The sequence below is a fragment of the Amblyomma americanum genome, chromosome 6 (genome assembly GCF_052857255.1).
Source record: "Amblyomma americanum isolate KBUSLIRL-KWMA chromosome 6, ASM5285725v1, whole genome shotgun sequence".
Lineage (NCBI taxonomy): Eukaryota > Metazoa > Arthropoda > Arachnida > Ixodida > Ixodidae > Amblyomma > Amblyomma americanum.
Genome location: NC_135502.1, coordinates 138,630,661 through 138,653,072, shown reverse-complemented (window position 1 = coordinate 138,653,072; position 22,412 = coordinate 138,630,661). Strand labels below are relative to the sequence as shown.

At 44.8% G+C, this 22,412-nt stretch overlaps 1 protein-coding gene across 1 annotated transcript; it reads left to right on the top strand.

Annotated features, from left to right (window-relative positions):
* Positions 1-573: 573 nt before the first annotated feature.
* Positions 574-21,431, top strand: LOC144095002 (uncharacterized). Its single transcript, XM_077628843.1, has 5 exons — positions 574-869; positions 1,632-1,725; positions 2,227-2,302; positions 16,755-16,884; positions 21,292-21,431. The coding sequence occupies exons 1-5, from the start codon at positions 854-856 to the stop codon at positions 21,414-21,416; spliced, it is 441 nt and encodes a 146-aa protein (XP_077484969.1). The 5' UTR covers positions 574-853; the 3' UTR covers positions 21,417-21,431.
* The last annotated feature ends 981 nt before the right edge of the window (positions 21,432-22,412 follow it).

The window sequence follows — 22,412 nt, the reverse complement described above, 5'->3', positions numbered from 1 at the left end:
GCTTGTTAAAATACACGCGATCAGGATGCGGCGAGTGCTAGCCGCTGTTGCATATTAGCTAAAGTGAGACGCAAGTATCGTCGTAGTTTCTTAACGCTGTTGATATCAAAGCACTCCGCTTGTACTGGTCACCGATTAAGCTGTTAAGTTTCATGATCTCCGGTGAGCGTGCCAGTGTCGCGCAAATTATTGCATAGCAGCTACTCTCCATCGTGCCAATTGCGTTCAACTTATCCAAGATATTCGCCAGCTTGAGATACGGCGCTTTTCTTCGCTGGTTTTGTCGCAACTTAGTGATTTTATCTGGCATAAAACGAAATTGCATTCTGTCAACACCATCGTCTGCTCCGTCGTCTGCTCCGACGTCTGCTAGGCATCCGGGTCACTTCAGGGGATCACAGGATCGCAGCTTCTACAAACCACATACCAGAAAAAGTGACTGAAAGCGCTTTAGTATTCTTAAATAATATAAAAATAATTTAAAATAAATGCAATGTCTTTGTTGTGAAGATAATATAAGTTTTCATGGTTTAAAAAAGTAATTTTTTTTGTCGGTTGCAAATTTTCACCGACACGAAAGCGCAGCCGTCGGCGCCATTGCAGCGCAACCGATACGTTGTGTTTTGTATTATTTGCCTCTTTGAGGCATTGCTTGATTACTTGTACGGCGGACATGTGTGAAGAACTCATTCAATAGGAAGGTGAGCAGGAGTGTGTTTTGGAAGCCAACAACCAGGATTTCGGCCTGTCAACATTAGCGAGTTTCAACGGGTAAGCCATGAAGAAAGAGTGCTGCGACGTCTTTTCATCTGTTAGGGGAACGAAGACTCCTGCGCCGTTTTACTAAGCCTGGATGAATCGCATGGCCGGTGAGTCCCGCTCTGCGTTTCTTTGCTAATGATCTGTATTCACACGCGCTATTTGTATGCGGCTATATAGGGATGTGAGTGAAGGCAGTCCGCCTGCGGTTGCCGCAGCTATAATGCGGCGCCAAAAAAGCAGGGCCTATATCCTGCATGACAAGTGTTGTTCTCATTGTCTTTATGTGCATTTATTACTCGCGTGCCGTGGTAAATAAAAATGGCACCAGATATCACAGCAGAGTTACGCTTTCGCTTGCTAGCGCTTCGACACTCGGTGCAAAAGCATGGATTTGCACTGCGTAGAAGACGATGAGCGAGAAGTGCCGCGCGGCGGAGCGCTCGCGCTAGGCCAGCTGCGATCAGACACCGCAATATTTTGCTCAGGGTTAGTACTCATCGGATAAGTGCTTGTGCCTTAATATGCGTCATGCTAAATTTTGAGACAGTGATCGCATGCGAAAGGCTAGTTCATATTCATCGCCTTGTCATTTGTAAACTTGTCTGTGCTTCCCCAGTGGAACAGGATTTGAGGCAGTGTTATGTCAAAGTTAGATCAATCTTGCCTCTCCTGAGCTGTAAACGTTGATGCTTCCTCTCCTTATGAGCACTGCGAGCTGTCGGAGATGCAACTGCACAATTATTTAGGATTTCTACCTTTTTGCTATATCCCTCGCTTTTGGGGCCCGCATTCAAGTCGTTCGCCATTGTCGATGGATTTTTTGTTACTTATTTTCGCTTTGTTATTTATTCTTGGTTGCGTGCCATCAGCTGTGGTGCCGGCGATTCTCCGAGCTCGGAACTCTTCCCAGGCACGGGATCCTACCCACAGACCTCCCTTCGCCGCACTCACGAGTGTTCTTTGGTATTTTTTTGTTTCTCTTGCCTTTACTTGCATTGCCAGTCGACAAATTTGTGCAGCTTTTAATTGTATGCAGATTTGTTAAATGCGCTAGCAATTTTTCTATGATGCCAAGCTGTGCTGTGTGGTATCAAGCTTCCTGCTAGTGAAGGCATGCTTTTTTCCATTCTCTCTTCTCATTTAACCAAGGCAGACTGGTTGCAACTTTCAATTTAATACCTAGACATTGGTGCAAGGCACCATGATAGGAATTAATGAAAACCTGCACATCCTATATTCAAATTGGTGTGCGGTATTTCAGCCAGCTCATCTTTCAGTGTGGTTATAACAGTCATTGTGACTCTTCTCAAAGAATGTATATGGGTGCATTACATAAAATCTGTTCATTTGTTTTGTCATGGGCTAGCTCATTGGTTTTTAAAGCAGTAGACGATTTCCTCTCTTGTCATTCATGACATGGCTACAGCCACTGACAGCTGTTGCTCTGGATGTATTTATTTGCAGTTGCCAGCGGCCAGCATCTATTGGGCCATGCGTGCTTCCTGCCTTCGGCTGTGTCATCCCTCCTGATCCGTTCATGGTAGTTATTCTTTTTCAGTGATGCATATCTTAGCTGCCTATTTAGAAAAATATTTTCAATATCGGCTTGCAGCTAGGTGTAGAAGTGCATGAAACTCTACATGCACTTCACAGCAGTGCCTCACTGCTGTAGACTTGTACTGTAAACTATAGACTTGTACAAAATATAGTCGCTGATGTAGCTCTTGACGCAGCTGCTGTTAACATAAACGTGCTTTGACATTGCACACCTGTTGCCTGGTATGCATATGTATCCTCGAAAAGGACCTATATGTTCATTTATCCCTTTAAAAACATTGTGCTCTACAATGATGGTTTACCAGTATTTCTGATACAGAGACCAAATTGTCAGTCAGTAATGTAACATTGCACGATGACACCAATCCTTGTATGATATAGCATCCTTGCAATGCACTGGGCAAGCTGCTGTCAGCACAGATTTATTGCTGGTTTATGGCCATAGCATATGGTTATACTACACAGTTTGTACCTCTACCTTCTTAAAGCTTTATACTTTAAAAATTTAAAATTAGTTGAAGGAAAATTCAAGGAAATGTAACAGTAACTGTCTCACATTTTGGTGGACACTTGAACCGTGATATAAGGGAGGGATATAGAAGGGAAGTAATGAAGAGCTGATGCCCATGCTAGATGCCCCTCTTAAGTTAAACATACCTCGCAATTAACACATTTGGTGCAAAACAAACATGGGACTTGCACATTCACAAGCACCCTCATGTCAGTAAAACAAAGTGCCAATGTTGCCGTACTTTAGAGCTTTGCTCCTAAAAGCGCAGCTGACTGCTGCTCAATGTTGAGAGCAAAAATATGTCTAATTTTCCCCATGTGCAGTCTGCGGTGCTGGTGCCATTTGCAATGGTGATTGACATTGAGTTGCATGATGCTCAGTCTGTTCCTAGAGTTAGTGATTTTGTATGTCATGTGAATGGGCTGTTAAAATTAGTGCAAAACAATGGTTCTCTAGTTCATTTTAGGTAACTGTGTCCTGTGCCACATGCTACCACCCATTTTCCTCAAATTTCCTAATCTCATTTAGCCATCTGATTGCCACCCATTCATGCATTCACCTACTCTTGGAATCCTCCCAGTGTTTTAGTGTGGTATTGCTTATATCTTCTCTGCATTACACATGCATTGCACTTCCTCTTTTTTGATTTAGTCAAGAGATCTCTGTTCCTGTTTCTTGCATAAGAGGTGACTCAAGTGCACCATCTAGGCTTGTGATGCAATGTGTAGGGCGCTTCGTTTTTGGGTAAAACCTGGTTTCTCCCTACTGTTGCATCAAAAAAGATTCTTAAAGATCAGGTTCAACCCAATTTCTGTGCAAATGTGCCTGTAAGAAAGTGTGGTTTGAAGGTGCACAATGGCAAAGAACTGCTGGAGTGTAGTGGATGTCACATAATTCTTCTGACAGATTTTTAAAACAATTCTGGTTATTTTATTTCTCTTTTAATGTTATTGTTTGTCAGTTGCTTATAATTTTTGGATAAACTGAAAACTACATGTACTGACTGGTATTTCATTCCAATAATTATACCCATTATTATGAAGCTGTGTTGGAAGGTAGGTGTGCATTTAGTATGCGTGCTTTGAATTTCAGTAATTGTTTCTGCAATGCAAAATGGAGGACAGGTCTGTGCTGTGCGAGTTTTTTGCAATGGAGTGAAAGTAGCTGGAGCAGCATTTGCTACTGTGTCACCAAGCCAAAAGTTCTCCCACAGACCACTGAGCTTCTGAATACCTATGGCTTAAATCTCGAAGCTCTGGTTGGCCTTTCCGAGGTTTTCTGCATTAACGAGTGCAAGCCCAAGGGCTCAGAGCTAACAAGCATTTGAAACCATAGAGCTATACACAGTAGTGCTGGGACCGTGCACCAAGTCAGTGTGAATTAGGTCGCGATAAACGTGGTTTACTGTAGAAAGCTTGTGTGAAAAAATAGTTGCGCTCACAGTAACCGCTGTTTCTTTCTTAGTTGGTCATTGAACAAAGCAATGCATGTAAAATTTTATATCTCACTGATCCCTCAGTTTTTTTCCAGCTAAAGACCAAGAGTTGCATGGAAGTTGTGCAAGCCACCAAGTTGCGTGTGATTTTTGCCAGGGACCTGGAGCAGGCTGGGAAATTAGTGGATGGCCAGTGGTATTCACTCAGTAAGGCAAGCTTTTTCTGTAAGTACAGTTTTTGGCATGGCATTGCTTAGGAACGCATGCACTAATCTGACTTCTCTATGCCCGCCCATGCTTCAAGAATAATGAAGTTCATGAAAAAAATTGATTTCCGAAAAAAAATTGCCGCTTCTGTTATTTTTTGTCAGAAAAGTATTTGCCATTTAAAGGGCTGTGAAAACCTTAAAAATTATGTGCTTGTTTTGGCTTTTTTTTCAAATTTCTTCCACATCTATGTTGGCCTGACCTTGTAGCTTGTCTGCATGAAATTGGCTCCTACCTACAGTTTGCTTTTTTGTTGCTCCTTTATTGCCTGTCACAATCTTTACTTTGCTTGGCAGTGTCATGCAGTTTGGGAAGTAATCTGACCTTATTTCTGCATTGGCCTGTAGTGCAAGCATTTGCATGTGGGGCATGTTTATGGTGTCCTTTCGTTTGCTGTAACTGCAGTTTGGCCATGAGGGTTAGAGGCTTAGTCCTTTTTTTATTTTGATGCAGTGTCATATACTTCATGCATAAGTTAATGAAGTAAGCACTATTTTTTGTAATAAATGAACATTCATTATAGCTGTGGCCATTATAAGTGCACTTGACTCTAAAATGGCTTTCTTTCGGCCTTCAGTATTACATCTTAAAACCAGCCGGAAGACAAAGAACAGGAGAAGAGATGAGCACAAGATGAGGCTGGTCTAACAACTGAAATTTTATTGAAGGGAAGTGGCAAAAGAAGACCTGCAAAGAGATTCAAGCATGCAAGACCCCAAAGCAGTGAGAGGGCAAAAAATAACTGAAAGGCACTGATGTACTAGTAAACCAACTAAAAAACTAATTCCTTACAGTGAAGGTTCACCGACGGTTTAGCCAGGCACTTGTTTTTAGCCTTACTGATGTAGTAAGCCTCAACTATGTCAGGACCGATTTATCACTTCCCAAAACCACTGATGTGCCGCAGAAATCAGGCGTGCAAAGAGAAAGGTCGTCCTCCGATTGCATTCACGAGATTGAACGTGCAGTGTCAGGTGAAAATTCGCCTTCCTCTCTATACAGTGAAAGTGTTCTCAGCCAGGCGCACATTCAGATATCTGCTTATCTGCCCATAGTAGTTTCAGCTACGAGGCAGTGGAATGCAAAAAAACCTTTACTTTTGCAAGTGGTGAACATTTTTTATCTGCCACTGTGCATAGCGGACGATTACCCATAGTTGTACCAAGCCTAGTTTGAACGGTAGTGCAAAGGGCTCCTACATCACTTTTAGCTGTCAAGACAACAGCAACATCATACTTTGGTGCAACTTTCTTGGGATGGTGCGAAATGGCGTGGAGGCAAGGTATAGAGCCCGTCTTTTTGTGCTGCTCAACTACGTCAGCATCATGTGAACGGTGTTTCGTTCCCTCGAGAGAGTAAAAACACAGGTGCGCAAGATGGGCAAGTGGGAACCCAGGTGCCATTGGCTTGGAAACCTGCTCCGAGAATGCATTCTAAGCACTGTGATGGCATGACTTTCATAAAGCGGTCGTGATGCATGTGATTGCCAACCTGTCCTTCACCAGCCTCGAGTGGTTCAACTCGTAGCTAAGAGGGTTCCTGATCTTGGGCTTTGGCGCCAACATATGTGGTCGTCCGCAAAGCGCAGGTCTAAGTCAAGAAACTACAAACGGTTATGCTTAGTGAAATTCAGACGTAAAAGATAGGCTTTGACCACATGCCTAAAGATTTCTAAAACGTCTTGTGCCAACTTATCTGAGCCCTCCTTGTGCAAAAAAATTAGGTAGCTATCAACATAATGAAATGCTACTATGCCGAGGCCTTCCAAACAGGGCTTTGATGCGGTATCGACTCTGGACAAGAATGTCGCGGAGGAACAGTGCAACTTGGGACCCTCTGCATATGCCTGATTTCTGATGTAAATACCGCCTTGCGAACTCACAAAAGTGGAGTTCTGTGGAGTTCTAGTTTCTTGTGGACAGCAACCTGGACAGGTGCTCTGCAGTGAGCATCGACATGGAGGGCCTGCACTATTCATTGTCACATGATAGACCTCTGAGGCATGTGCAAACTGCATCAGGGTGAACAATGAACATGCTTTTACAGATGATTGCGTGATTTCGGTTGCTGGCTTCTTGGGGCTGTTGTCCTTTTACTGCAAATCCGCATTTTTCAGTTGGCAGGGCGGTATTTACACGCAGGTCGCACCTTTGCTCAGCAACATTTTTTTGTTTAAAGTCGATAAGGCATTAGAGGCCTGTTTGGAAGACCTTGGCATAGTAGCATTTCGTTATGTTCATGACTGTAATTTTTCTGGACATAGAAGGCTCAGATAAGTTGGCACAAGATGTTTTAGGAGTCCTTAAGGCATGCGGTCAAGGCCTGTCTTTTACAACAGAATTGTCTAAGCAGAACCGTTAGCAGTTTCTTGATGCAGACTTGCGCTTTGTGGACGAATATGTTTGTCGGGGCTACAGCTAAAGATCGTGGAAGGCTCTTTTTAGCTACGAGTCGGACCACTCGTTCGGGAAGGATGGTGAAGAGGTGTATTTGTCGCTGGTTAAGGTCAGTAAAGATGGAAACACTTGATGGGTGTGCAATCGTGTGCATGACATCAGCTTTAGATAAGTCATGCCATCACTGCTGAGGACGCAATCTTGTAGCAGGTTTCCAAGCAGCTGGATTCCCACTTGCCCATCTCAACAACCTGTCATAGTATGTTTTCACTCGCTCGAGGGTAAGGAGCACATACTCCGATGATGCTGATACACCTTACCTCCACAGTATTTCACAGTCTCAAGAAAGTCGCGGGAAAGCGTAATGCTGCTGTTGTCTTAACAGCGAAGTGCAAGACAGGAGGCCTTTGCGCCGCCATTAAAAAGGCTTGATAAAACTGGGTACTTGTCCACAATGGATGACCTGTCTCTTTGCATGCCTAATTTCCACGACACATCAGTGGTTTATGGAAGGGATAAATCTGTCGGTAGATAGTTGAGGCTTACTACATCGGTAAGGCTAAGGACACGTGTGACTAAGCCATCGGAAAACCTTCACCGTAAGGAATTTGCTTTTTTAGATGATTCATTAGTATGCCAGTGACCTTTGATTGCACTTCGCCCTTTCACTGCTTTGGGTTATTGTGTGCTTGTATCTCTTCGCGGGTCTTCTTTTGCGGCTTTCCTTCAATGATGCCGCCGCAGTGGCTCAGTGGTTATGGCGCTCGGCTGCTGTCCCAAAAGACGCAGGTTCGATCCTGGCCGCATTAGTCAAATTTCAATGGAGGCGAAATTTTAGAGGCCCATGTACTGTGCATTGTCAGTGCACGCTAAAGAACCCCAGGTGGTCGAAATTTCTGGAGCCATCCACTACGGCGTCCCTCATAGCCCGAGTCGCTTTGGGACGTTAAACCCTCACAAATCAAATAATCAAAATCTTCAATTAAATTTTTGTTAGTCCCGCCTCTTGAGCTCATGTCTTCTTGTGTATTCTGGCTGGTTTTAAGGTGAGTCAGTACCAACTCGGCCAGTCATAAGCCTTGTTCAGTATTACAACATTTTGAATAAAGTGAGTTTACTAGGCTATGTTGCCGGGGATCGTGTCCGCAGCAGTTGTGGGCAACTCAGAAGAGATAGCATCATACAATTGGTTGTGGAATTGGCAGAGGATGATGTGAGGATGCTGCTCGAAAAGAAAATTTCATAATCGGATAATTATTTGCAGCCAAAAATGTCCAAAAAGTGGCTGGGCCAGAGAAAAAGTGCCGCAAATTTTGAAAACGCTGAAAGTAGGAGCTACAGCGTAGGGCCAAGTTTGAAAAACTGGAAGTATGGACAAAAGCCAAAGCTTGGCGCCAAGTTTGAAAACTCGAAATGAGCAATCACGTGACCAGTGATAAGTGTCCTATACTTAACCAGGAGATAGGAAAAAGAATGATAAATTAGAGGCAATTAGGTAATTATTGAGAAGCGAAAGGCAATGAATGCGTGATTAGACTGGGCAAGTATTCAGTGAGTGGGCAGGAACGATCCATGGAGGAAAATTTGGAAACTCGAAATCGTTGCTGGGATGAAGTGAGGGTAAAATAAGAGTTAATTGATAACCGATCAAGTCAACGAGAAAACAACCATGGCGCCAAATTTGAAAGGCGACCAGTGTCGAGGAGGCGTCAACGCTTTCACATTTTTTTTGCGCAGGTAGCAGCGGTGATCTCTATTTTTTGTTTTTTTCAGCCAAGACAAAAACCATTTTTCTTGGCTCATGGGCGATGTATCTAGGAACCTGCGGCCAGGACACCGCTGGACAGCATGCATCAGCAAGCTCGAAAAAAAAGCACGAAACAGTAAATAAATATTGATCATTTTCATTTCAATTCTAGTGGTTTTGTGCACGAATTACTCTGGAATGCACAAAGCTTGTGTTGACAGGCGACCATTAACAAGCTGTGCATTTTTGTGCATAGCCTACTCCAGAACACAAATCCTGTGTTAATTGACCGGTGACAGTAACGACTGTTACACAGTGTACGAGCACTACACAAGACACACTACAGAAGACAAGACAGACTACAGGAGACAAGACAGACTCCAGAAGACAAGACAGACTACAGAAGTCAAGACATACTACAAAAGAGAGGACAAACTACAAAAGACAGACTATAAAAGACAAGACAGACTACAGAAGACAGGACTACAAAAGACAAGACAGACTACAGAAGACAAGACAGAATACACAAGACATGCCCAAAATACGACAAGACTACAGACTACAGAAATTTTTTGTCTTAGAATCCTGTAGTGCGTTTTGACTGGGCGCTCACCGGAGATCATGAAACTTAACAGCTTAATCGGTGACCAGTACAAGCGGATTGCTTTGATATCAACTGCGTTAAGAAACTACGTCGATACTTGCGTCTCACTTTAGCTAACGCCGCATCCTGATCGCGTGTAGTTTAACAAGCAAGAGCCCACTTGCGCATCGAAGCAGCCGTGTTTTCGAGTTCGTGTCGCTACGATAAATACGAGCTGTTTCGGCACGTACTGGAATTGAAGTTCTCAGCCGGTATGTCACGGACGGTGACGATGGCGTCACGGACGATCTTAACAAAGACTCGCCGCAACGCAGCCGATAACCCAAGCATATGGGCGGTAAAGGTTGTTCACCAGTACTGCAAACGTGGGCATAAAGTATCGCTCAGTCGTAGCGCCAGCCGCTCGCTTCGCGATTTTCCAGCCTTCCGAGTGAAGGTCGCAAGTTGTTGAGCCAATCAGTGAGCCAGCCGGAGTGAGCGAGGCGAGCTTTCGGGAACGACGCCGCCCGCGGGCGCGCTGGGCATTGAACTACGCACTACCCCCTGGCTGCCCTAGTCGTCGCTAAGCCTAGCCAGTTTCACATCGATGCAGCAGCTGAGTGCACTTCGAAACTGGCTAGCGCTGAGGTGCTGCTCTCGTCATAGTTTTACTGCGAACCTCGTCTCATAGTAAAACAAAGATATGCTCGATTTCCGCGACACCTGCAGGACCGGAGCCAGCTGAGGCCAGGACAGCCGTGATTGAGCAGCAGCAATTAAAGGCGCCGTGGGGAGACATTTGTTTGTATTCCTGTTATCGCTTCTACCAACGTCTTGATATTGGCCAAAGATAATCCATCCGACGGCTTAGTATGGACTTGAACAAACATTACTGTCGCATTTTTCTGACGCTGGCGGCCGGTATTCAGGCTGGCATTCCGCGCCCGTACGTTATCATGTCGCTCAACTGTATGGCCGTGGTGCACATCAAAACCCCCAGATATCCTCCTTTTCGCTCAGATTGTCATAGCACACAGTCACACTGGGACCAGAGTAGTTTAGAGGACCGAGCGCGGGTGCACAGGAGCTAGACTGTGTCAAAGCAGGCGAAACTCTTTAAAGCGCGCGGTTGACGTCAGTCCCAAGACTTTATTCTCATTTCGACCGAGAATCAAATCGGTTCAAACTCGCCGGCCGCCGCATTTCACCTTCGGCTGCATACGCTGTTGTCTATATTTAGCGACATTTTCTTGTCACCGTCATGAAATTTTTAGTGAAGGCAATGAACGACGTCGTAAAGTTTTTTTTTGCTATTTTATGATAAGCACCACGTCACTGCCGCTAAAAAAATTCTCCGCCAACACTGCATCAGCGTTGGACTTAAGAGCGTTAGCTACGAGAGCTTCAAGTGTTTAGATCGGGGTGCTGAGCAAACGTGGAGAAGACAAAATACAAACATCTGAGGGCGTTTCGTTTCGGAAACATTCGTTCTAAGATACAAGCAGCGTCATCTACTTCAAAGATTTTGCACTACTATTGCGATTTTCAGCCACCTTCGCTATAAACGGTATGTTTCCTCCTTATATATCAGTTAACGAATTTTATAAACATGTGCATTACAACAAGACGAATTGTTTGACCGCATCCGGAACCCTCTGCGACAAACAATTAAGCCTTATGGCTGTCTGGAAGTCCCCGCAATGCACGCTTTGGGGGCGAATGGTCGTCGGTACGAATCACACACATATTTTGGGCTTCATCTAAATATTTATTTTATCCTCAGGAACATGACAAGTCAAATGACACCACTTCGATCGTTATGCGTCAAACGGGCGGACCCCAAATTTGATGCAAATAGGGGTCCCCGGGGTTCCACTTCGATAGCCGCTATACTGGCATATGCAAAACGGTTCGAAGGTATCTATGACAACTGAGGCTCTACGCGCCCGCTGTTGCATGTGATATAGTGTGGTAACTGTCTTGGCCAATTTGACCTTCCCTGCAGACAGACGTGTCCTTGACAAACGTAAGTAGTAAGAGCTGACGCTCTTGAAACTGAAACGCGGAAAAATGATATCGGGGTTCCTTTGAACATTTATACAGAGAACTGCGTGCATGTACACACATGCTGCCTTTGTGTAGCCGGATGGTTATGGCGAGTAATTTTCGCTGGTTGACGATTATAACGACATTCTTTTCGGCGACGCATAGAAGTGTCCTTAGACTTTTCTGCGCATGTAGTAGTAGCGGTATATTATGTTACATGGCTTGAACACGTCACAGAAGCCAAGAGGACACTGACTGTCAGTAGCGTCATTCGACTTGCGCACACCGATTGCTGTGCAGGCGCTGTCGTGGCTGCAGCTACATGCTGCCACCTCAAGCGCGTGCGGATACGCAGGCACCGCTGGCTTCGTCGCTTGTGCATTACAGCTTTTTGTGCTTTCAAAGCCACATTATACTCTTGAGCATGCACTACTTTCGTCACATTATCATGTGGGAAAAGAAGGGAATTAGGTGAGTGCTCGAGCAGTGCCTCTCCTCTAAGCCAATTCTCGTTCGGTGAGAGAGCCAGGTCGCGGGAAGCGAGTTGAAAACTCGATTCACCAATGTGAATGAGCACTTCATTTCGCTCGGTGCCCGTCACCAACAGACCAGAGCACCTCGCATCCTCTTCGCGACTCGCCACAATGAACGGGCTTTGCAGTATCTTTGGTCAATTTGATCCTATCGCTGTCACACGACAGCACGACAGTATTTCTAGAATTCTGCAGTAAAACAATTACCCTCACCAGGAATCTGTCGTATCACACATCCCACGATAGGTATCTATAGCGCGGCACAATCCACGACAGGTATCTGTCGCGCGACTCATCCCACGACAGGTATCTGTCGCGCGGCATATCCCACGATAAGCTGTTGTGTCGCGCGACAGGCCGCACGACAGGTACTTTTGTCGCGTGAAAAGAGGCGCGATAGAAGTCTGTCGCGCGACTGAACCCACGACAGGCAACTTTGCTGAGGCACGCAATCTCTGTCGCGCGGCACGACTCCCTCTGTCGCGCGACAAATGCTGCGACAGGGACCTTCTTCGCACGACAAAATGCAGGAAAGATGTCTGTCGTGCGGCAGAACCTACTACAAACAACTTTGCCGCGCGAAAGAACCCACGACACGAAGCTTGTCGCACGACACAAGGCACGACAAGACAGCTTGTCTTGCGACACAAAATTGTGTCGCGCGACAGATGCGCGACAAAAAAATCTGTCGTGCGTTTTGATCGGGCGTGCCAGTGTCGCGCAAATTAATGCATCGCAGCTACTCTCCATCGTGCCAATTGCGTTCAACTTTTCCACGATATTCGCCAGCTTGAGATACGGCTCTTTTCTTCGCTGTTTTTGTCGCAACTTAGTGATTTTATCTGGCATCAAACGAAATTGCATTCTGTCAACACCGTCGTCTGCTTCGTCGTCTGCTAGGGCATCCGGGTCACTTCAGGGGATCACCGGATCGCAGCTTCTTCAAACTACATGCCAGAAAAAGTAACTGAAAGCGCTTTAGTATTCTTAAATAATCTAAAAATAATTTAAAATAAAAACAGGGTCTTTGTTGAGAAGATAATATAAATATTCATGGTTTAAAAAACAAATTTTTTGTCGGTTGCAATTTTTTCACCGACACGAAAGCGCAGCCGTCGGCGCCATTGCAGCGCAACCGACGCGTCGTGTTTCGTATTATTTGCCTCTTTGAGGCATTGCTTGAGTACTTGTACGGCGGACACGTGTGAAGAACTCATTAAATCGGAAGGTGAGCAGGAGTGTGTTTTGGAAGCCAACGACCAGGATTTCGGCCTGTCAACATTGGCGAGTTTCAACGGGTGAGCCATGATGAAAGACAGCGCTGCGACGTCTTGTCATCTGTAAAGGGAACGAAGACTCCTGCGCCGTTTTACTACGCCTGGATGAATCGCATGGCCGGTGAGACCCGCTCTGCGTTTCTTTGCTAATGATCTGTATTCACACGCGCTATTTGTATGCGGCTATATAGGGATGTGAGCGGAGGCAGTCCGCCTGCGGTTGCCGCAGCTATAATGTGGCGCCAAAAAAGCAGGGCCTATATCCTGCATGGCAAGTGTTGTTCTCATTGTCTTTATGTGCATTTAGTACTCGCGTCTCGTAGTAAATAAAAATGGCACCAGATATCACAATAGAGCTACGCTTTCGCGTGCTAGCGCTTCGACACTCGGTGCAAAAGCATGGATTTGCACTGCGTAGAAGACGATGAGCGAGAAGTGCCGCGCGGCAGAGCGCTCGCGCTAGGCCAGCTGCGATCAGACACCGCACTTTTTTGCTCAGGGTTAGTACTCATCGGATAAGTGCTTGTGCCTTATTATGCGTCATACTAAATTCTGAGACAGTGATCGCATGCGAAAGGCTAGTTCATATTGATCGCCTTGTCATTTATAAACTTGTCTGTGCTTCCCCAGTGGAACAGAATTTGAGGCAGTGTTATGTCAAAGTTAGATCAATCTTGCGTCTCCTGAGCTGTAAACGTTGATGCTTCCTCTCTTTCTGAGCACTGCGAGCTGTCGGAGATGCAACTGCACAATTATTTAGGATTTCTACCTTTTTGCTATATCCCTCGCTTTTGCGGCCCGCATTCAGGTCGTTCGCCATTGTCGATGGTTTTTGTTACTTATTTTCGCTTTGTTATTTATTCTTGGTTGCGTGCCATCAGCAGTGGTGCCGGTGATTCTCCGAGCTCAGAACTCTTCCCAGGGACGGGATCCAACCCACAGACCTCCCTTCGCCGCACTCACGAGTGTTCTTTGGTATTTTTTTGTTTCTCTTGCCCTTACTTGCATGGCCAGTCGACAATTTTGTGCAGCTTTTAATTGTATGCAGATTTGTTAAATGCGCTAGCAATTTTTCTATGATGCTAAGCTGTGCTGTGAGATATCAAGCTTCTTGCTAGTGAAGGCATGCTTTTTCCATTCTCTCTTCTCATTTAACCAAGGCAGACTGGTTGCAACTTTCAAATTAATACCTAGACATTGGTGCAAGGCACCATGATAGGAATTAATGAAAACCTGCACATCCTATATTCAAATTGGTGTGCGGCATTTCAGCCAGCTCATTTTCAGTGTGGTTATAACAGTCATTGTGACTCTTCTCAAAGGATGAATATGAGTGCATTACATAAAATCTGCTCATTTGTATTGTCGCGGGCTAGCTCATTGGTTTTTATTTACTTATACTACGTCTAAGTTTAGTTCTTAAAGCAGTAGACGATTTCCTTTCTTGTCATTCATGACATGCTACAGCCACTGACAGCTGTTGCTCTGGATGTATTTATTTGCAGTTGCCAGCGGCCAGCATCTATTGGGCAATGCGTGCTTCCTGCCTTCGGCTGTGTCATCCATCCTGATCCGTTCATGGTAATTCTTTTTCAGTGATGCATATCTTAGGTGCCTGTTTAGAAAAATATTTATCAATATAGGCTTGCAGCTATTTTTAGAAATGCATGAAACTCTACATGCACTTCACAGCAGTACCTCAGCTTATAGTTACCGGAACTGTAGACTTGTACAAAATATAGTCGCTGATGTAGCTCTTGACGCAGCTGCTGTTAACATAATTGTGCTTTAACATTGCACACCTGTTGCCTGGTATGCATGTGTGTCCTCGAAAAAGGACCTATATGTTCATTTATTCCTTTTAAAACATTGTGCTCTACAATGATGGCTTACCAGTATTTCTGATACAGAGACCAAATTGTGAGTCAGTAATGTAACATTGCACGATGACACCAATTCTTGTATGGCATAGCATCCTTGCAATGCACTGGGCAAGCTGCTGTGAGCACAGATTTATTGCTGGTTTATTTCCATACCATATGGTTATACTGCACAGTTTGTACCTCTACCTTCTTAAAGCTGCATACTTAAAAAAATTAAAATTAGTTGAAGGAAAATTCAAGGAAATGTAAGAGTAACTGTCTCACATTTTGGTGGACACTTGAACCGTGATATAAGGGAGGGATATAGAAGGGAAGTAATGAAGTGCTGATGCCCATGTTAGGTGCCCCTCTTTAGTTAAACATACCTCTCAATTAACACATTTGGTGCAAAACAAACATGGGACTTGCACGCTCACAAGCACCCTCGTGTCAGTAAAATAAAGTGCCAATGTTGCCGTACTTTAGAGCTTTGCTCTTAAAAGCGCAGCTGACTGCTGCTCAAAGTTGAGAGCAAAAATACGTCTACTTTTCCTCATGTGCAGTCTGCGGTGCTGGTGCCATTTGCAATGGTGATTGACATTGAGTTGCATGATGCGCAGTCCGTTCCTGGAGTTAGTGATTTTGTCTGTCGTGTGAATGTGCTGTTAAATTTAGTGCATAACAATGGTTCTCTAGTTCATTTTAGGTAACTGTGTCCTGAGCCACATGCTACCACCCTTTTTCCTCAAATTTCCTAATCTCATTTAGCCATCTGATTGCCACCCATTCATGCATTCACCTACTCTTGGAATCCTCCCAGCGTTTTAGTGGGGTATTGCTTATATCTTCTCTGCATTACACATGCATTGCAATTCCTCTTTTTTGATTTAGTCAAGATATCTGTGTTCCTGTTTCTTCCATAAGCATAAGAGGCGACTAAAGTGCACCATCTGGGCTTGTGATGCAATGTGTAGGGCCCTTCGTTTTTGAGTAAAACCTGGTTTCTCCTTAATGTTGCACCAATCAAGATTTTTAAATATCAGGTTCAATGCAATTTCTGTGCAAATGTGCCTGTAAGAAAGTGTGCTTTGAAGGTGCACAAAGCCGAAGAACTGCTGGAGTGTAGTCGATGTCACATAATTCTTCTGACAGATTTTTTAAACAATTCTGGTTATTTTATTTCCCTTTTAATGTTTATTGTTTGTCGGTTGCTAATAATTTTTGTATAAACTGAAAACTACATGTACTGACTGGTATTTCATTCCATTAATTATACCCATTATTATGAAGCTGTGTTGGAAGGTAGGTGTGCATTTAGTATGCGTGCTTTGAATTTCAGTGATTGTTTCTGCAATGCAAAATGGAGGACAGGTCTCTGCTGTGCGAGTTTTTTGCAATGGAGTGAAAGTAGCTGGAGAAGCATTTGCTACTGTGTCACCCAGCCAAAAGTTCTCCCACAGACCACTGAGCTTCTGAATTCCTATGGCTTAAAGCTCGAAGCTCTGGTTGCCCTTTGCGAGGTTTTCTGCATTAACGAGTGCAAGCCCAAGGGCTCAGAGCTAACAAGCATTTGAATCCATGGAGCTATACACAATAGTGCTGGGGCCGTGAAGCAAGTCAGTGTGAATTAGGTCGCGATAACCATGGTTTACTGTAGAAAGCTAGTGTGAAAAAATAGTTGCGCTCACAGAAACCGCTGTTTCTTTCTTAGTCGGTCATTGAAACAAAGCAATGCATGTAAAATTTTATATCTCACTGATCCCTCAATTTTTTTCCAGCTAAAGACCAAGAGTTGCATGGAAGTTGTACAAGCCACCAAGTTGCGTGTGATTTTTGCCAGGGACCTGGAGCAGGCTGGGAAATTAGTGGATGGCCAGTGGTATTCACTCAGTAAGGCAAGCTTTTTCTGTAAGTACAGTTCTTGGCATGGCATTGCTTAGGAATGCATCCACTAATCTGACTACTCTATGCCCGTCCATGCTTCATGAATAATGAAGTACATGAAAAAAATTGATTGGCAAACAATAATTGCCGCTTCTGTTATGTTTTTTCAGGAAAGTATTTGCCATTTAAAGGGCTGTGAAAACCTTAAAAATTATATGCTTGTTGTGGCTTGTTGTGGCTATGTTGGCCTGACCTTGTAGCTTGTCTGCATGAGATTGGCTGCTACCTACAGTTTGCTTTTTTTTGCTCCTTTATTGCCTGTCACAATCTTTACTTTGCGTGGCAGTGTCATGCATTTTGGGAATTAATCTGATCTTATTTCTGCATTGGCCTTAAGTGCAAGCTTTTGCATGTGGGGCAGGTTTATGGTGTTTTTTTTTGTTTGCTGTAACTGCAATTTGGCCATGAGGGTTAGAGGCTTAGTCCTTTATTTATTTTGATGCAGTGTCATATACTTCATGCATAAATTAATGAAGTCAGCACTAATTGTTGTAATAAATGAACATTCATTATAGCTGTGGCCAATATAAGTGCACTTGACTCTAAAATGGCTGTCTTCCGGCCTTCAGTATTACAACTTAAAACCAGCCGGAAGACACAAAACAGGGGAAGAGATGAGCACAAGATGAGGCTGGTCTAACAACTGAAATTTTGTTGAAGGAAAGTGGCAAAAGAAGACCTGCAAAGAGATTCAAGGACGCAAGACCCCAAAGCAGTGAGAGGGCAAAAAATAACCGAAAGGCACTGATGTACTAGTAAACCAACTAAAAAACTAATTCCTTACAGTGAAGGTTCACCGACGGTTTAGCCAGGCACTTGTTTTTAGCCTTACTGATGTAGTAAGCGTCAACTATATCAGGACAGATTTATCACTTCCCTAAACCACTGATGTGCCGCAGAAATCAGGCGTGCAAAGAGAAAGGTCGTCCTCCGATTGCATTCACGAGATTGAATGTGCAGTGTCAGGTGAAAATTCGCCTTCCTCTCTATACAGTGAAAGTGCTCTCAGCCATGCGCACCGCACATTCAGATATCTGCTTGTCTGCCCATAGTAGTTTCAGCTACGAGGAAGTGGAACGCAAAAAACCCGTTTACTTTTGCAAGTGGTGAACATTCTTTACCTTCCACTATGCATAGCGGACGATTACCCGTAGTTGTATCAAGCCTAGTTTGAACGAAGAAGCAAAGGGCTCCTACCTTACTTTTAGCGGTCAAGACAACAGCAACATCATACTTTGGTGCAACTTTCTTGGGATGGTGCGAAATGGCGTGGAGGTAAGGTATAGAGCCCGTCTTTTTGTGCTGCTCAACAACGTCAGCATCATGTGAATGGTGTTCCGTTCCCTCGAGAGAGTAAAAACACACTCTGACAGGTGCGCGAGGTGGGCGAGTGGGAACCAAGGTGCCATTGGCTTGGAAACCTGCTCCGAGAATGCATTCTACCCACTGTGGTGGCATGACTTCAATAAAGCGGTCATGATGCATGCGATTGACAACCTGTCCTTCACCAGCCTCGAGTGGTTCAACTCGTAGCTAAGAGGCTTCCTGATCTTGGGCTGTGGCGCCAACATATGTGGTCTTCCGCAAAGCGCAGGTCTAAGTCAAGAAGCTACAAATGCTTATGCTTAGTGAAAATCAGACATAAAAGATAGGCTTTGACCACATGCCTAAAGATTTCTAAAACGTCTTGTGCCAACTTATCTGAGCCCGCCTTGTGCAAAAAAATTAGGTAGCTATCAACATAACGAAATGCTACTATTTCGAGGTCTTCCAAACAGGGCTTTGATGCGGTATCGACTCTGGACAGAAGAATATCGCGGAGGAACAGTGCAACCTGGGACCCTCTGCATATGCCTGATTTCTGATGTAAATACCGCCTTGCCAACTCACAAAAGTGGAGTTTTGTGGAGTTCTAGTTTCTTGTAGACAGCAACCTGGGCAAGTGCTCTGCAGTGAGCATCGACATGGAGGGTCTGCACTATTCATTGTCACATTATAGACCTCTGAGGCATGTACAAACTGCATCAGGGTGAACAATGAACATGCTCTTACAGATGATTGTGTTTTCGGTTGCTGGCTTCTTGGGGCTGTTGTCCTTTTACTGCAAATCTGCATTTGTCAGTTGCAGGGCGGTATTTACGCGCAGGTCGTACCTTTGCTCAGCAACATTTTTTTGTCTAAAGTCGATAAGGCATTAGAGCCCTGTTTTGAAGACCTTGGAATAGTAGCAATTCGTTATGTTCATGACTATCTAATTTTTCTGGACATAGAAGGGTCAGATAAGTTGGCACAAGATGTTTTAGGAGTCTTTAAGGCATGCGGTCAAGGCTTGTCTTTTACATTAAAATTGTCTAAGCAGAACCGTTAGCAGTTCCTTGATGCAGACCTGCGCATTGTGGACAAATATGTTTGTCGGGGCTACAGCTAAAGATCGGGGAAGGCTCTTTTTAGCTACGAGTCGGACCACTCGTTGCTGGGGAAGGATGGTGAAGAGGTGTATTTGTTGCTGGTTAAGGTCAGTAAAGATGGAAACACTTGATGGGTGTGCAATCGTGTGCATGACATCAGCTTTACATAAGTCATGCCATCACTGCTGAGGACGCATTCTTGTAGCAGGTTTCCAAGCATCTGGGTTCCCACTTGCCCATCTCAACAACCTGTCATAGTATGTTTTCACTCGCTCGAGGGTAAGGAGCACATACTCCGATGATGCTGATACACCTTACTTCCACAGTATTTCAGAGTCTCAAGAAAGTCGCGGGAAAGTGAAATGCTGCTGTTGTCTTAACAGCGAAGTGCAAGACAGGAGGCCTTTGCGCCGCCATTAAAAAGGCTTGATTAAACTGGGTACTTGTCCACAATGGACAGTGTCACAAAAAAAGGTTCACCACTTGCAAAAGTAATGGAGTTTATTGCGTTCCACTACCTTATGGCTGCAACTAATATGGGCAGACAGGCAGATACCTGAATTTGCGCCTGACTGAGCACTTTCACTGTATAGGGGGAAGACAAATTGTAATCTGGCACTGCGTGCTCAATCTTGTGAATGCAAATATGAGGATGACCTGTCTCGTTGCACGACTAATTTCCACGACACATCAGTGGTTTATGGAAGGGATAAATCTGTCGGTAGATATTTGAGGCTTAGTACATCGGTAAGGCTAAGGACACGTGTGGCTAAGCCATCGGTAAACCTTCACCGTAAGGAATCTGCTTTTTCAGATGATTCATTAGTATGCCAGTGACCTTTGATTGCACTTCGCCCTTTCGCTGCTTTGGGTTATTGTGCGCTTGTATCTCTTCGCGGGTCTTCTTTTGCGGCTTTCCTTCAATGATGCCGCCGCGGTGGCTCAGTGGTTATGGCGCTCGGCTGCGGTCCCAAAAGACGCAGGTTCGATCCTGGCCGCGCCAGTCAAATTTCAATGGAGGCGAAATTTTAGAGGCCCGTGTACTGTGCGTTGTCAGTGCACGCTAAAGAACACCAGGTGGTTGAAATTTCTGGAGCCCTCCACTACGGCATTCCACATAGCCTGAGTCGCTTTGGGACGTTAAACGCTCACATATCAAATAATCAAAATCTTTAATTAAATTTTTGTTCGTCCCGCCTCTTGAGCTCATGTCTTCTTGTGTGTTCTAGCTGGTTTTAAGGTGAGTCAGTACCAAATCGGCCAGTCATAAGCCTTGTTCAGTATTACAACATTTTGAATAAAGTGACAAGTTTACTAGGCTATGTTGCCGGGGATCGTGTCCGCAGCAGTTGTGGGCAACTCAGAAGAGATAGCGTCATACGATTGGTTGTATAATTGGCAGAGGATGATGTGAGGATGCTGCTCGAAAAGAAAATTTCATGATCGGATAATTATTTACAGCCAAAAATGTCCAAAAAGTGGCTGGGCCAGACAAAAAGTGCCGCGAAATTAGAAAACGCTGAAAGTAGGTGGAGCTACAGCGTAGTACCAAATTTGAAAAACTGGATGTATGGACAAAGCCAAAGCTTGGCGCCAAGTTTGAAAACTTGAAATGAGCAATCACGTGACCAGTGATAAGTGTCCTATACTTAACCAGGAGATAGGAATGATAAATTAGGGGCAATTAGGCAATTATTGAGAAGCGAATGGCAATGAACGGGTGATTAGACTGGGCGGGTATTCAGCGAGTGGGCAGGAACGATCCATGGAGGAAAGATTGAAAACTCGAAATCGCTGCTGGGATGAAATGAGGGTAAAATAAGAGCTAATTGATAACCAATCAAGTCAACGAGAAAACAACCATGGCGCCAAATTTGAAAGGCGACCAGTGTCGAGGCGTCAACGCTTTCACATCTTTTTTGCGCAGGTAGCAGCGATGATCTCTATTTTTTCTTTTTTTCAGCCAAGACAAAAACCATTTTTCTTGGCTCATGGGCGATGTATCTAGGAACCTGCGGCCAGGACAACGCTGGACAGCATGCATCAGCAAGCTCGAAAAAAAAGCACGAAACAGTAAATAAATATTGATCATTTTCATTTCAATTCTAGTGGTTTTGTGCACGAATTACTCTGGAATGCACAAAGCTTGTGTTAATTGACAGGTGACCATTAACAAGCTGCGCATTTTTGTGCATTGCCTACTCCAGAACACAAATCCTGTGTTAATTGACAGGTGACACAGTAACGACTGTTACACAGTGTACGAGCACTACACAAGACACACTACAGAAGACAAGGCAAACTACAGAAGACAAGACAGACTACAGAAGTCAAGACAGACTACAAAAGAGGACAAACTACATAAGACAGACTATAAAAGACAAGACAGACTACAGAAGACAGGACTACAAAAGACAAGACAGACTACAGAAGACAAGACAGACTACACCAGACATGCCCAAAAATACGGCAAGAGTACAGACTACAGAAATTTTCTGTCTTAGAATCCTGTAGTGCGTTTTGACTGGGTCAGGTCTTTGGAGCAGTCCGGTAGCACAGCAAAGCAACCAGGGAAAGTAGCACCGCGGATCTGGATTCGTGACGTGCAGATGCCAATTGGCGTAACCACATGGGCGCTGGCGGTGCGGATCTGGGGTCCAGACTAAGGGGTCAGCACTTTTCTTAGTGCCGTAGCTAGCCGACTGCTCATTACAGAGAAGTCAGCGCCGGTGTCCACAAGAGTGGTCACATCACGATTATCAGCGATTACTGGGATTTCGGCAGACACCATTCGGTCGCAGCACGTCGTTGTCGTTGAGGTCGTCGGGTGAAGTCGTCGTCGGTCGTATCGTAGCCGCGAATCGTCAGGTGGAGGCTCTTGACTTGATCCAATAGCGGCGGCCCTATCCCCGGGGGAGGCCGTCTTCAGTTTTCCCGATGTGGGGACGCGCGTCTGAACTGGCTAGAAAAAGACGTGCGGCTTGGCGAAGAAAACCGCCTTGGGGATGGCGAACGGGACTGGCGTCGCCGCGAGGTCGTTGGATGCACACTATCGGACAGATACTGCTCGATGTCCCGCGGCCG

Excerpts from the sequence above, each read along its gene's own strand:
- LOC144095002 (XM_077628843.1), top strand. Across the intron at positions 1,726-2,226 it reads GCACTCACGAGTGTTCTTTG|TTGCCAGCGGCCAGCATCTA; the intron begins GTATTTTTTTGT and ends ATTTATTTGCAG. Across the intron at positions 16,885-21,291 it reads CAGTAAGGCAAGCTTTTTCT|CCAAGACAAAAACCATTTTT; the intron begins GTAAGTACAGTT and ends TCTTTTTTTCAG.